The following is a 12,255-nucleotide window of genomic DNA, read 5'->3' as shown; positions in this document are numbered from 1 at the left end:
TATCTATCTATCTTTCTATCTATCTGTCTGTCTGTCTGTCTGTCTGTCTATCTATCTATCTATCTTTCTGTCTGTCTGTCTGTCTGTCTGTCTATCTATCTATCTATCTATCTATCTGTCTGTCTGTCTGTCTATCTTTCTATCTATCTATCTGTCTATCTGTCTGTCTATCTATCTATCTATCTATCTATCTGTCTGTCTGTCTTTCTGTCTGTCTATCTTTCTGTCTGTCTGTCTATCTTTCTGTCTGTCTGTCTTTCTGTCTGTCTTATTATTAAAGCAAGTGCATTTTAATGCAATATTTATATATTATAATTACATTAAATATTAATGCAAGTGGCATTGTTTTAAAGAAAGATAGCAAAACATTAAAAAGGTGTAACCCGCATTAAATTATGGTTTAAATGAGTACACAAAAATACATAACTGCAATAATTCACGATATTATAATAAAAACGATAATAAATCATATTTCATAGTTCATAAATAGGTTCAAACATATACATTTCATTAAGAGATTATAGGGAAATTAAAAATATATAGAACATTTTAAAAAATGGTAAAGTAACAAATTCAGCCTAATAAAAACAATAACTTTATAGTATTCGTGTTGCATTATTCCATTATCTTTTAATAATTTACATCCATCCGTTAAACTTTTTTCACTAATGCATTTTTAAATTAAACTTTGATTTTTATATATATATATAATTTCGTTTAATTAATGTCTTTCTCTTTTGTTTATTATGCCAATGTAAATCACATTATCATTGTGCATGAAACAATCTCGCCGTTCCTAATTAAAAACAATACAGCGCCATCTAGTGTTCACCTCAAATACAAACAAATGCGCCACTGCTGTTATCATAATAACGTGACCTCCTTTCTAACAAAATATACACTTTATGGTGTTTAACAGAGCTCATAATCAAAGTACTCTAATGAAACCCATAACACGTACACGTTTAACCCTGTTTACATGGTAGAATCACGGCGTTTCGATCTCAGTAAAGCGGAACTGATGCGCGTCGTTTTTGTTTCCGCCGGATACAGAGAGCGCTGGACCTACAAAACATAAACATAACAGATTTTCACCACCATGCTTGTTCATTACAATGGGGTTCTCCTGTAAACGAAGCCGCTATGAGGTTTGCTAACAGGCTGTTTAGCAGTGAATGGAGGAGGTTTTTGAGCAGGGATGTGTCCTCATACACACAAGGACAGAGTCCCGAGGCGAGAATCAGAGAGTATTTCTACTATATCGACCATCAAGGACAGGTACACCACTGAGAAGATGGCTATAATGTTGTTTAATTTATATCATTCCCATAATCATGATTTATTTCTCTCTTTTTAAAGCTGTTTCTGGATGACACCAAGGTGAAAAACTTTGTCACCTGTTTCAAAGGTATTTCTGGGGTTTTGAAATACAAATACAAATAATTTCAAATACTTGCACACATGCATAATGCATATATCCAATACTATGTTGTGCAATGGTCTTATGGAACATGCATATGTCATGTGGTCTCTATTACATTAATATAAACCTCTTTAGCCTGGCTTCTTACACAGTCATTATGTACAGTACAATAATGCTATTTTCTTCTTCTGTACTTAAAATTGTCCTTATAAAGAAGTACTGTGACTGTAACATAGTATGATGATGATAATATATCACAGTACTGTATGGTTACCATATTCCTAACCCATGGAAAGGTTTCAAAAATGGTGGTTTGTGAGATGAAAAGCTAATAATTAAAGATAAAATAAATAAAATTTAATTTTTAATTTTAATTATTCGAAAATAAAACATTTGCATGATTTCCAACTTTTTTGTTAACAAACGTTTACAGCTTTTCTCTAGTTTTTACCCAAAATAAAAGCTTCTGAATTTAAATGTTTGGAAGCATAAATATTAGTATTATAAATTGTGTTGTAAAGTAAAATTATTATTCAAATATCAAATATTCATTTTTTTATTTTACAGTACAATTGTAATTTTCAACTTATACTTCTGTTCATTTTAATAGTTAAAACAATAATACTAACAATAGCATTATTAGCATCATTAATAATATGAGAACTGTGAACGTGAATTTGTTATTAAAATATTGAAATATAAGGTCAGTGTTAGTTTATTATCATTGACATAAGATATGAGGTTTTTATTAATTCTTTAAACCGTTTTAAACTTGAAATTAAAAAATAACAGTATTTAAATTTTAAAGTTGTAGTAATTTTGTGGTGTTTTTGTCTTTTACATACACACACATATATTATACATTTTTTATTTCAGTTTTATTTATTTTAGTACTGGCTGATTAACTTTATAAACTTTATAAACTTTTATATAAACTATTTATATTTAATTTTATTTCAGCTCATGTTTATTGACATAAGATATGAGGTTTTTATTAATTCTTTAAACAGTTTTCAATTTGAAATAAAAAATATAAAATTTTAAAGTTGTAGTAATTTTGCTGTGTTTTTGTCTTACACACACACACATATATATATATATATATAAAATACATTTTTATTTCAGTTTTATTTATTTTAGTACATAAGCTGGCTGAACAAACTTTTTTTATATTTTATTTTATTTCAGCTAACGTTTATTTTATTTCAAGTAACAAAAGTGTTTTTTTAATTGTTTTAATTGTAGTTTCAGTTTTAGTTTTACTAAACTGCAATAAACCAGCTTTAAGTAAATATTTCACATCTGAATGGTTTGGCTGACAAAAAAAATGGCTGACGCCATTATTTGCATAATGTTTGAAATGCATTTAATTGTGGATTTTTCCTATTCATTTTCTCACTATAGGCGTGCTAAATGGCATTAGGCATTATTAAAGACTAAAGAGTTTGAACCAAATCAACCAGCTCTAAGATTAACTGGCACCATTACAGTATAAAAAAAACCCCTCAAAAGCCACTTGCTTAATGTTATTGTCTTTTTCTCTTGTTAGACCAGCACTTCTTAGTGTTCTTCTTCAACCGTCTGAAGGTCAATCAGAGCGGCCGATATGAACAGGACTTCCCCTTCCTCTCGCTCTGCGGACGCGAGCGTAACTTCCTGCGCTGTGAAGACCGGCCCGTTGTGTTCACGCACCTGGTATCGGAGGCGGGGCACGAGGAGCGTCTGTCATACTGTGGAGGCGGAGCCAAACTGACCGCTCCATTCCGCCCAGCATCTCTCTTCATGCACCCAGTGAGCGGTAGAGTGTACCATCCTGGACCGGAGCGGGGGGGAGGTGTGGGGTTGGTACGGTCAGCGCTGGCCATTGAGCTGAGCACTCACTTTGAGTACACCATGTGTCAGGAGAGCACGGGACAGCCCACTCATTTCATATGGGCGGGGCATCCACACACTCTAACCAATGAGCTGGCCAAACATTTTCCTGTTTAAAAAGATGAATGTGTGAAGCTACAGTGATTCAGTCAACCAACAGATAGATTATCATCATTAAAATCCTGCTGAAATTAATGTATATTTAGGTATAATGTATATTCTGAACATACTGCTGAAATAAATGTATATATTGGGTCTTATTAATATTAAAAATAATTTACTCATCCTCGTTTCTTCCCATATCCATGCTACTTTCTTCTGCAGAGAACGAACAGATGTTAAGCAGGTCCTCTCTTAAACACGGCAGTGTTTAAAATATAAAAAATTTAGTGAATCAAGCTACAAACTTGATCATAATGCACAATGTTTCCATCTAACATGCATTTTGAGCTGCAGCTCGTCATATTAATGGAGTGTTTCACTAGTTAGCAGTAAACCGGTTATCTCACCTAAACATTTGTGTTGGATGTTGTCTTTGGAGATATGGATTTTATTTGTAAACATAATACCTTTTTGCTTATTTCAGTGAATGTCATAAAACTAGCGAGCAAAGTCAGTAGTACTGACAGTGTTGTATAAACATGGCTTAAGACGAGAAAACCGGAGGAACAGACAAACTGATTCAATTGAGTGAGTCATGAAAAAAAAAAAAAAAAACAGATCAAAAGAGCCATTAATTTTCGAGTTTCGACATCGCTTGTAATGATTTTAAAAAGTACGCTTAGTGAGGGGTAAAATGGAGCTTTTCGAAACTCGGAATGAGTTAAACTATTGCGTCGCAAAATGATTCAGTTTCAAAGCACTCCAGTCAGATCGCAAATCATTTGATTCAGATCGGGACTTCACATCATCTATCGCAAATAATTTGATTTAGATCAGAACTTCGGAGAGTGTATCGCAAATCATTTGATTTAGATCGGAACTTCATATCACGAATCATTTGATTCAGATCGGAACTTCGGAGCGTGTATCACGAATCATTTGATTCAGATCGGCACTTCGGAGCGTGTATCGCAAATCATTTGATTCAGATCGGAACTTCGGAGCGTGTATCGCAAATCATTTGATTCAGATCGGAACTTCGGAGCGTGTATCGCAAATCATTTGATTCAGATCGGAACTTCGGAGCGTGTATCGCAAATCATTTGATTCAGATCGGAACTTCGGAGCGTGTATCGCAAATCATTTGATTCAGATCGGAACTTCGGAGCGTGTATCGCAAATCATTTGATTCAGATCGGAACTTCGGAGCGTGTATCGCAAATCATTTGATTCAGATCGGAACTTCGGAGCGTGTATCGCAAATCATTTGATTCAGATCGGAACTTCGGAGCGTGTATCGCAAATCATTTGATTCAGATCGGAACTTCGGAGCGTGTATCGCAAATCATTTGATTCAGATCGGAACTTCGGAGCGTGTATCGCAAATCATTTGATTCAGATCGGAACTTCGGAGCGTGTATCGCAAATCATTTGATTCAGATCGGAACTTCGGAGCGTGTATCGCAAATCATTTGATTCAGATCGGAACTTCGGAGCGTGTATCGCAAATCATTTGATTCAGATCGGAACTTCGGAGCGTGTATCGCAAATCATTTGATTCAGATCGGAACTTCGGAGCGTGTATCGCAAATCATTTGATTCAGATCGGAACTTCGGAGCGTGTATCGCAAATCATTTGATTCAGATCGGAACTTCGGAGCGTGTATCGCAAATCATTTGATTCAGATCAGAACTTCGCAAATCATTTAATTCAGTTCGGAACTTCGGAGCATGTATCGCAATCATTTGATTCAGATCGGAACTTCGGAGCGTGTATCGCAAATCATTTGATTCAGATCGGAACTTCGCAAATCATTTTGATTTAGATCGGAACTTCGGGGTTGTGGCTAGAAGGGATACGCTATGGCCGGAAACCAACAATAAATTGTCACAGCGTAATTGTCATTGAGACTTGTCATAGCACTTGCATATTGCAATTTTGTTGATTTTGATTGCTTCCATTATCCTCATTTGTAAATCACTTTGGATAAAAGCGTCTGCAAATGACTAAATGTAATGTAATGTAATAGGCTAAATTACATTTTCTACCCATTACATTTTGGTCTACAACACCTACCCCCAACTCTAAACCAACCCCTTACAATAATGCAAATACTGTAATTATTGGTGTTCAGCATGACAAAAATTACACTATATTGATGTGGCATAGTAGCCACAGCTGTATCCCTTCTAGCCTTAACCGAACTTCGGAGCAGGTTCGCGAATCATTTGATTTTGATCGGAACTTCGGAGCGGGTTCATGAATTTTTTGAATCAAATTACTGCAATATTTAGCTACTTAACCCAGGGGTCTTCTAGTAAATATTTTAGGTGATTGAAAAGAACTAGATTATTTTATATATTATAGTGTGGGAAAAATATAAAAAAAATATTGCAATGTTTTTGCGTTTCCTCGAGAAACTGCCTTCACTCGCAAAACTACACAATAGGCTACTTTTGCAAAAGAACGAAAACTTGAGAGCGAACGATAAGTTTCTCGGGGGACTGTAAACATTTTTTCAACAGAACCGAAACGATTTGAGAGCAAATACAAAGTTCTCGGAAGAACGCAAAACATTTGCCAGAGAACGCGTTTTGCGAAAATGCGCAAATGCACCGCTCCTTGAGGAAATGCGAGAGAACGCAAAAAACATTTAAGTCTATTTTTTTTTATATCAATCATTTTTTTATCCAATCTCCACGTTTCTTTACCTATTGGCGTCGTTTAACCAATACGTTTGGGACTTAATTTTATAAAATATGGAAAGTTCAAAACAACTATAGTTGAGCCAGAGTAGCCAAACATTTGCATTTTACAGTATAAATTTACGTTAGTTAATTAATACTTCGGCAGTGTTCCAATTCCTGGAGTGCAAATTAATTTGAATGATTTACAGTCTGAGGAGCTGTTATTGTCTTGATATTATCAGCAAGGTCATTTAGTCAGAGTGTTAAACCTCTTATCAGTTTACAAACACAGTGATTGAAGTACGCATGAGAGTAGTAGGGCGGAGACTGAATACTAGCACGAGTCGTGTAACTGTGTAAAGGGTCACCCGGTTACACGTGAGCATGGTGGGACAAGAAGGAAACTTAACAGGGAACGACAACAACCTGATGAACTGAACCGGAAAATGGCGACATGTGAGGGAAATGAAGCGCGCTCCGTGCTCAACCGGGTTCCTCCGTTACTCACGGATCTGTACCAGTTCACCATGGCGTACGCGTACTGGCGCGCGGGCAGACACAACGAGCCGGCCGTGTTCGAGCTGTTTTTCCGCGATAACCCGTTCGGCGGAGGCTTCTCGCTCTTTGCGGGTCTCAGCGACTGTTTGCTCTTTCTGCAGAACTTCACTTTCTCAGATGACGGTGAGTGTGTGCACTGTGTACTTGTGACATAACTTTAGTAACTCGCCTACTAAGAATGTGTATATAGCATTTTTGGGCATGCACCTCAATACTTAGTATGCTGCCTAACTACACAGCATTTGGTATGTCTTAAAACCAAGTGAACTGACTACCCAAACAGCTTTTTGGAGAATGCATTTCAAAACCTAGTATGCTGTCTATGTAGACAGCTTTTGACAACTGTCTCAAATCCTTGTGATCTGATTAAGCAGACAAAATTTTGGGCCATGCATCACTTAATCTAGTCTAAGTGAGCACCCTACCCAAACAGTTTTCTTTGGTCTTGCATCTCAAAACGTAATATGCTGCCTAACTAGACCGCATTTGTTGGGCATGTGTCTTAAAACCTAGTTAGCTCCCTATATAGCATGTTTGGTCATGCATCTCAAATCCTAGTATGCTGTCTACATAGACAACTTTTAGCAACGGTCTCAAAACCAGAATCTTTATTCTGATTGCGTTGATTGAACTTTTGGGCATGCATCACTAAACCTAGTACGCTGCCTAACTATACAGCATTATTTGGGCATATGCCTTCAAACCTAGTAAACTGACTAACTAAACAGCTTTTTCAGCATGAATCTCAAAACCTAGTATGTTCATGTTGCCTTACTAGACATCATTTGTTAGGCATGTGTCTTAAAACCAAATAAGCTCCCCACTAAAGTAGCTCTTCTGCTCATGCATCTCAAAACCTAGTATGCTGTCTACATAGACAGCTTTTGACAGCTGTCCCAAAACCTTGTGATCTGACTAAACAGGCTGAATTTTTGTAAATGCATTACTAAACCTAGTATCCTGCCTATGTAGATTTGGGTACTTGTCAAAACACTGATGAATGCATAGACTGAATTTTAGAGCATGCATCACTAAACCTAGTGCACTGCCTAACTAGACAGCATTTTTTGGGCATATGCCTTTAAAGCCAAGTGAGCACCCTACCCATGCATCTCATCACCTAGTAGGCTGTCTACATTGACAGCTGTCTCAAAAACTTATAATCTGACCAACTAGACAGTTTTTGGTCATGCATCACAACCCTGTCTAACTAGACGGCATTTGTCGGGCATATGTATTAAAACCAAGTGAGATCCCAACCCAATCAGCTATTTTGGTGATGCATCTCAACGCCTATATATGCTGTCCACATAGACAGCATTTTTGGTGATCTGACTGCGTAGACTTACTTAGATTTACTTTTCCTTCAGCCCGAAGTTTATTCATTTCACTTTTGGTGTGAAAGGGCTTTTACATGTGCAAAAAATAGAAATTTTTATATTAAAAACAAACAAGCAAGCTCTGCCCAGATTTAAAAAGTAACGCTAATGTAATGTATTACTTTCCATAAAAAGTAAGTAATGTAATTAGTTACTTTTTTAGGGAGTAACGCAATATTGTAGTGCATTACTTTTAAAAGTAACTTTCCGCAACACTGGTTGTAACATGATGCATGCATGCAAAGGAAGTAGTTCCTACTCTGCTTCTGTCCTGTGCATCCTGTAGATTCTGTCTGTATTATTTACTAAGCTCTTCATCATCTTGTGTGCTTCAGATGTGGAGTATCTGCGCTCCGTTCTCCCAGCAGGCACAGACGCTGCGTTCTTCTCGTATCTGAAGGAGCTGGACTGTTCGTCTGTGTCTGTGACGGCGGTACCTGAGGGGTCCGTGGTCTTCGCTCGAGTATGTGAGCGATTCAGAGGTCAGCTGTAATCTGACCTGCTGCTGCCAGAGCTCCAGTGTTCACACTGCTGTTCATGTGTTCAGGTTCCTCTGCTGGAAGTGTCTGGACCGCTGGCCGTGGTTCAGCTGCTGGAGACCAGTCTGCTCTGCCTGGTTAACTACGCCAGGTAAATACAGCATTCTGTTAAAGCACATTCATTCATTAGTTTCTTGAATGCAGTGGTGCCTTTAAAAACCAAGAATATGACAGTGTGCTGGTTTAAAATCACCTGGCATCATGAACAGGGTCAAAATGAGCCTTGAAATGTTACATTTTTGCAAAGGGAAGTGCTCAAATGTTCAAAACAGTGTTATTCATCCACCTCAGGAAGTCAAACCTAATATTTATATGATTTCAGAAGAACCAAGAATTGTGTGACTTGTTAGCAATAAAAATTAAACAAAAAATAGAGCTATATAAAAAAAAAATACAGAATCAGTGTTATTTTAGTATAACTGAGATACTACTTTAGTTTTTAAAAATAATTTGAACTAGTATTTTCTGATTTGAATTTAATCTTAGTTAAATTAGTTAATTTAGTTAAATGTAGTAATTTTGTTTTTGTCATTTTAGTAAATGTTTTTTTAATGTGTATATATAGTTTTTTTTCTCCATTTTGTTTTATTTTTTAGCAAGGTTAAATGAACATGAGAAATGTTAAAATAAATGAAGTAAATTCAAAAAAGTTTTTTTAAAGATAATATTTAATTTATGTCAAGTACCAATTTTTTATGGTTTTGGTTTTGCAGTTAATATATAACTACTGTATATATACTGTATATTTATTATTATTGGTATTATTTGTTATTATTTTTCTTATAATAACTTTGGTAACAAGGCTGAATTATTAAAGTTGATGATTCCAGTCAACATCTCAATTTGTGTAGAGAAAATACGATTATTTGCTTGTTTTCTCATCATGTTGTGGAACAGGCCCATTACTGTTTTGTTTTTGGTTATTTACATTAATTTTAATAAATGTTTCTTATTTTATAAAGTAACTGAAACTATTTTACTACAATGAACATCAATTCAGCAGACTGTATCAAAATGTCTAATAGTTCTCACTCTAGAAATGGGATTTGTGCTTTATTGTTTTAAAAACGATTAGGACTCCGGCTCCAGAATCTGTAGTTTTTGTCGTGGCTGGCTGCATAACGACTGTGTGCTCATGAAGTCTCTCTCCTCTCAGTCTGGTGTGTAGCAACGCTGCTCGTTTCCGTTTGGCTGCAGGTCCCAGACGCAGATTAATGGAGATGGGGCTCAGAAGAGCTCAGGGTCCTGACGGAGGCCTGACTGCCTCTCGATACACATACATTGGTGGTGAGTGAATGTGGAACGACGAGTCCACTGAAGTCCTGCTGAATGACAGTCATATGGACTATTCTATTTGAGTAAGCATCATGTGAACTGCTACTGCTGATTGTTTTTCCAGGTTTTGATTTGACGAGTAACGCTCTCGCCGGCCGTCTGTTTGGCATAACTAATATATAACACTATATATATATTGTCTATATATAACTATATATAAATGTGAACATGTAAATAGCATATTTTTTTTTTATATATTTGTTTATATATATATATATATATATATATATATATATATATACATACACACACTACTGTTAAAACGTTTGGGGTCGGTAATATATATAATTTTATTAACACTTTATTAATCTTAATTATTCCAAAAATCTAATATCTAATGTATAATAATCACACGCAATTAATCACACCCAAAGTTTGTGTTTACATAATATATGTGTGTGTACTGTGTATATATATATTTTTTTATGTATATGTTTATATGTATTTTGGATGCAATTAATCGTGACTATTGGCTTTGACAGCAATAATATTTACATTTAGTCATTTAGCAGATGCTTTTATCCAAAGCGACTTACAAATGAGGACAATAAAAGCAGTCAAAATCAACAAGAGAGCAATGATACACAAGTGCTATAACAAGTCTCAGTTAGCTTAATGTAGTACACGTAGCAAGTTTTTTTTAAAATCATATAATAAATAAAAAGAAAACCGATAGAATAGAAAAAGAATAGAGCAAGCTAGTGTTAGAGGCCTTTTTTGCTATTGTTAATTGTATAATAAATAAAAAGAAAACAAAAAGATTAGAGAAGCAAGTGTTAGCTTTTTTTATTTTAATTTTTTTTAAAGAAAACAAGCAGTTAGTAAATAAATAGTGCAAGTCTAAAAGGGGCAAGTTTTTTTAAATACATTTTTTTTATAAAGAATAGAATTAGAATAGAGAGTGCTATATATAATATACATATAAATATCTATCTATCCATCCATACATACAAACATATATATAGATCTTTTGTATATATAGATAAATTTTTTCTCACACACACACACACACACTGAGAATATATATAAAAAATATGTGAAAAATATCAGTATTTCAAGATGATATAGACAATATTTCTAGGCAATATAGCTAAAAATTTAGATTGATTGAAATTTATCTTTTTCATTCTTTTTTGCAATATTCTATAGACACACCACTCAAAAGTTTGGAATAATTAAGATTTTTTTAAATGTTTTTGAAAGAAGTCTCTTCTGCTCACCAAGGCTGCATTTATTTGATCAAAAATACATTACAAATTTTAAAAATATTTAAAATAGCTGTTTTCTATGTGAATATCTGTTAAAATGTAATTTATTTCTGTGATGCGCAGCTGTATTTTCAGCATCATTACTCCAGTCTTCAGTGTCACACGATCTTCAGAAATCATTCTAATATGCTGATTTGCTGCTCAAGAAACATTTTTATTATTATCAATGTTGAAAACAGTTGTGATGCTTCATATTTTTGTGGAAACCATTATGCATTTTATTTTTAAGGATAATTTGATGAATAGAAAGTTTAAAAGAACAGCATTTATTTGAAATAGAAATATTTTGTAACATTGTAAATGTCTTTACTGCCACTTTTGATCAATTGAAATGAATAAAAGTATTAATTTCTTTTACTGACCTTTAACGATAAAGCATGTGTGTTGATTTGTGATGGCAGACTCTGGTGCCCTGCGGCGGCGGCGGCCCTATTGACTTCATCTGTCTGGTGAAGGGTTGGCTGGGTCGTGTCTGTCAGCTATTGGGGTCAAAGACGAGCCTCGTTCGGGAGGGAGAGCTGGCGGCCTTCCTGTCCTACGCCATCGCCTACCCGCAAAACTTCCTGCCTGTGATTGACAGCTACAGCGTCAGCTGGTAAGACACGTGCTCATTCAGTAGTGTGGTGTGCTGTGATGTTTTTGACTGATGTTTGTGCTGCAGCAGCGGTCTGCTGTGTTTCTGTGCCGTGGCTCTGGCTCTGTATGAGCTGCAGTACCGGCCGCTGGGCATCAGGCTGGACAGCGGGGACCTCTGCAGGCAGTCGCTGGAAGTGCGGCACGTCTTCAAAGAATGTAGCAAACAGTGAGACACTTCCTTCAGACTACCTCTAATAACACAACATTATTACACAGGCATTTATGCCAACCCCTAATATATATATATATTAGGGGTTGGCATATGACACAGTGCTGCCCACATTGCTATAACAGCAATTGGGTCGTTATACTTCTCATAGATTTCTGCTCATTCTAAATCAGATACAGATAAAGTAGCACAGTAAAGATTACATTAATATGAATGCATTAGTGAGAGCGACTGTGTGTGTGAATTAATTCTACCTGGCAGCGTCTCTCTACTAGTAGTGAAGCTG

The 12,255-nt window shown here is 35.6% G+C and overlaps 2 protein-coding genes across 2 annotated transcripts in view; both read left to right on the top strand.

Moving 5' to 3' along the window:
* Window positions 1-777: 777 nt before the first annotated feature.
* On the top strand, window positions 778-3,564 carry LOC107739166 (UPF0598 protein C8orf82 homolog). Its single transcript, XM_016551179.1, has 3 exons — window positions 778-1,278; window positions 1,360-1,408; window positions 2,973-3,564. The coding sequence occupies exons 1-3, from the start codon at window positions 1,144-1,146 to the stop codon at window positions 3,410-3,412; spliced, it is 624 nt and encodes a 207-aa protein (XP_016406665.1). The 5' UTR covers window positions 778-1,143; the 3' UTR covers window positions 3,413-3,564.
* Window positions 3,565-6,367: 2,803 nt separating this feature from the next.
* The window catches only part of naprt (nicotinate phosphoribosyltransferase), a 9,739-nt gene continuing 3,851 nt past the window's right edge, over window positions 6,368-12,255 (top strand). The window contains 8 exon segments of the mRNA XM_016551180.1: window positions 6,368-6,766; window positions 8,358-8,485; window positions 8,570-8,652; window positions 9,718-9,848; window positions 9,961-10,034; window positions 11,254-11,261; window positions 11,541-11,759; window positions 11,826-11,966. Coding sequence (XP_016406666.1) covers window positions 6,532-6,766; window positions 8,358-8,485; window positions 8,570-8,652; window positions 9,718-9,848; window positions 9,961-10,034; window positions 11,254-11,261; window positions 11,541-11,759; window positions 11,826-11,966 — 1,019 coding nt within the window. The 5' untranslated portion in view covers window positions 6,368-6,531.

This window comes from Sinocyclocheilus rhinocerous, unplaced genomic scaffold, assembly GCF_001515625.1.
Source record: "Sinocyclocheilus rhinocerous isolate Xijiao unplaced genomic scaffold, SAMN03320098_v1.1 scaffold555, whole genome shotgun sequence".
NCBI lineage: Eukaryota > Metazoa > Chordata > Actinopteri > Cypriniformes > Cyprinidae > Sinocyclocheilus > Sinocyclocheilus rhinocerous.
This window is presented reverse-complemented; position numbering and strand designations above follow the sequence as displayed.

Coding starts and splice junctions, on each gene's coding strand:
- LOC107739166 (XM_016551179.1), top strand. CDS start 1,144: ATGAGGTTTGCTAACAGGCTGTTTAGCAGTGAATGGAGGAGGTTTTTG. Junction 1,279..1,359: donor ATATCGACCATCAAGGACAG/GTACACCACTGA, acceptor CTCTTTTTAAAG/CTGTTTCTGGATGACACCAA. Junction 1,409..2,972: donor CTTTGTCACCTGTTTCAAAG/GTATTTCTGGGG, acceptor TTCTCTTGTTAG/ACCAGCACTTCTTAGTGTTC.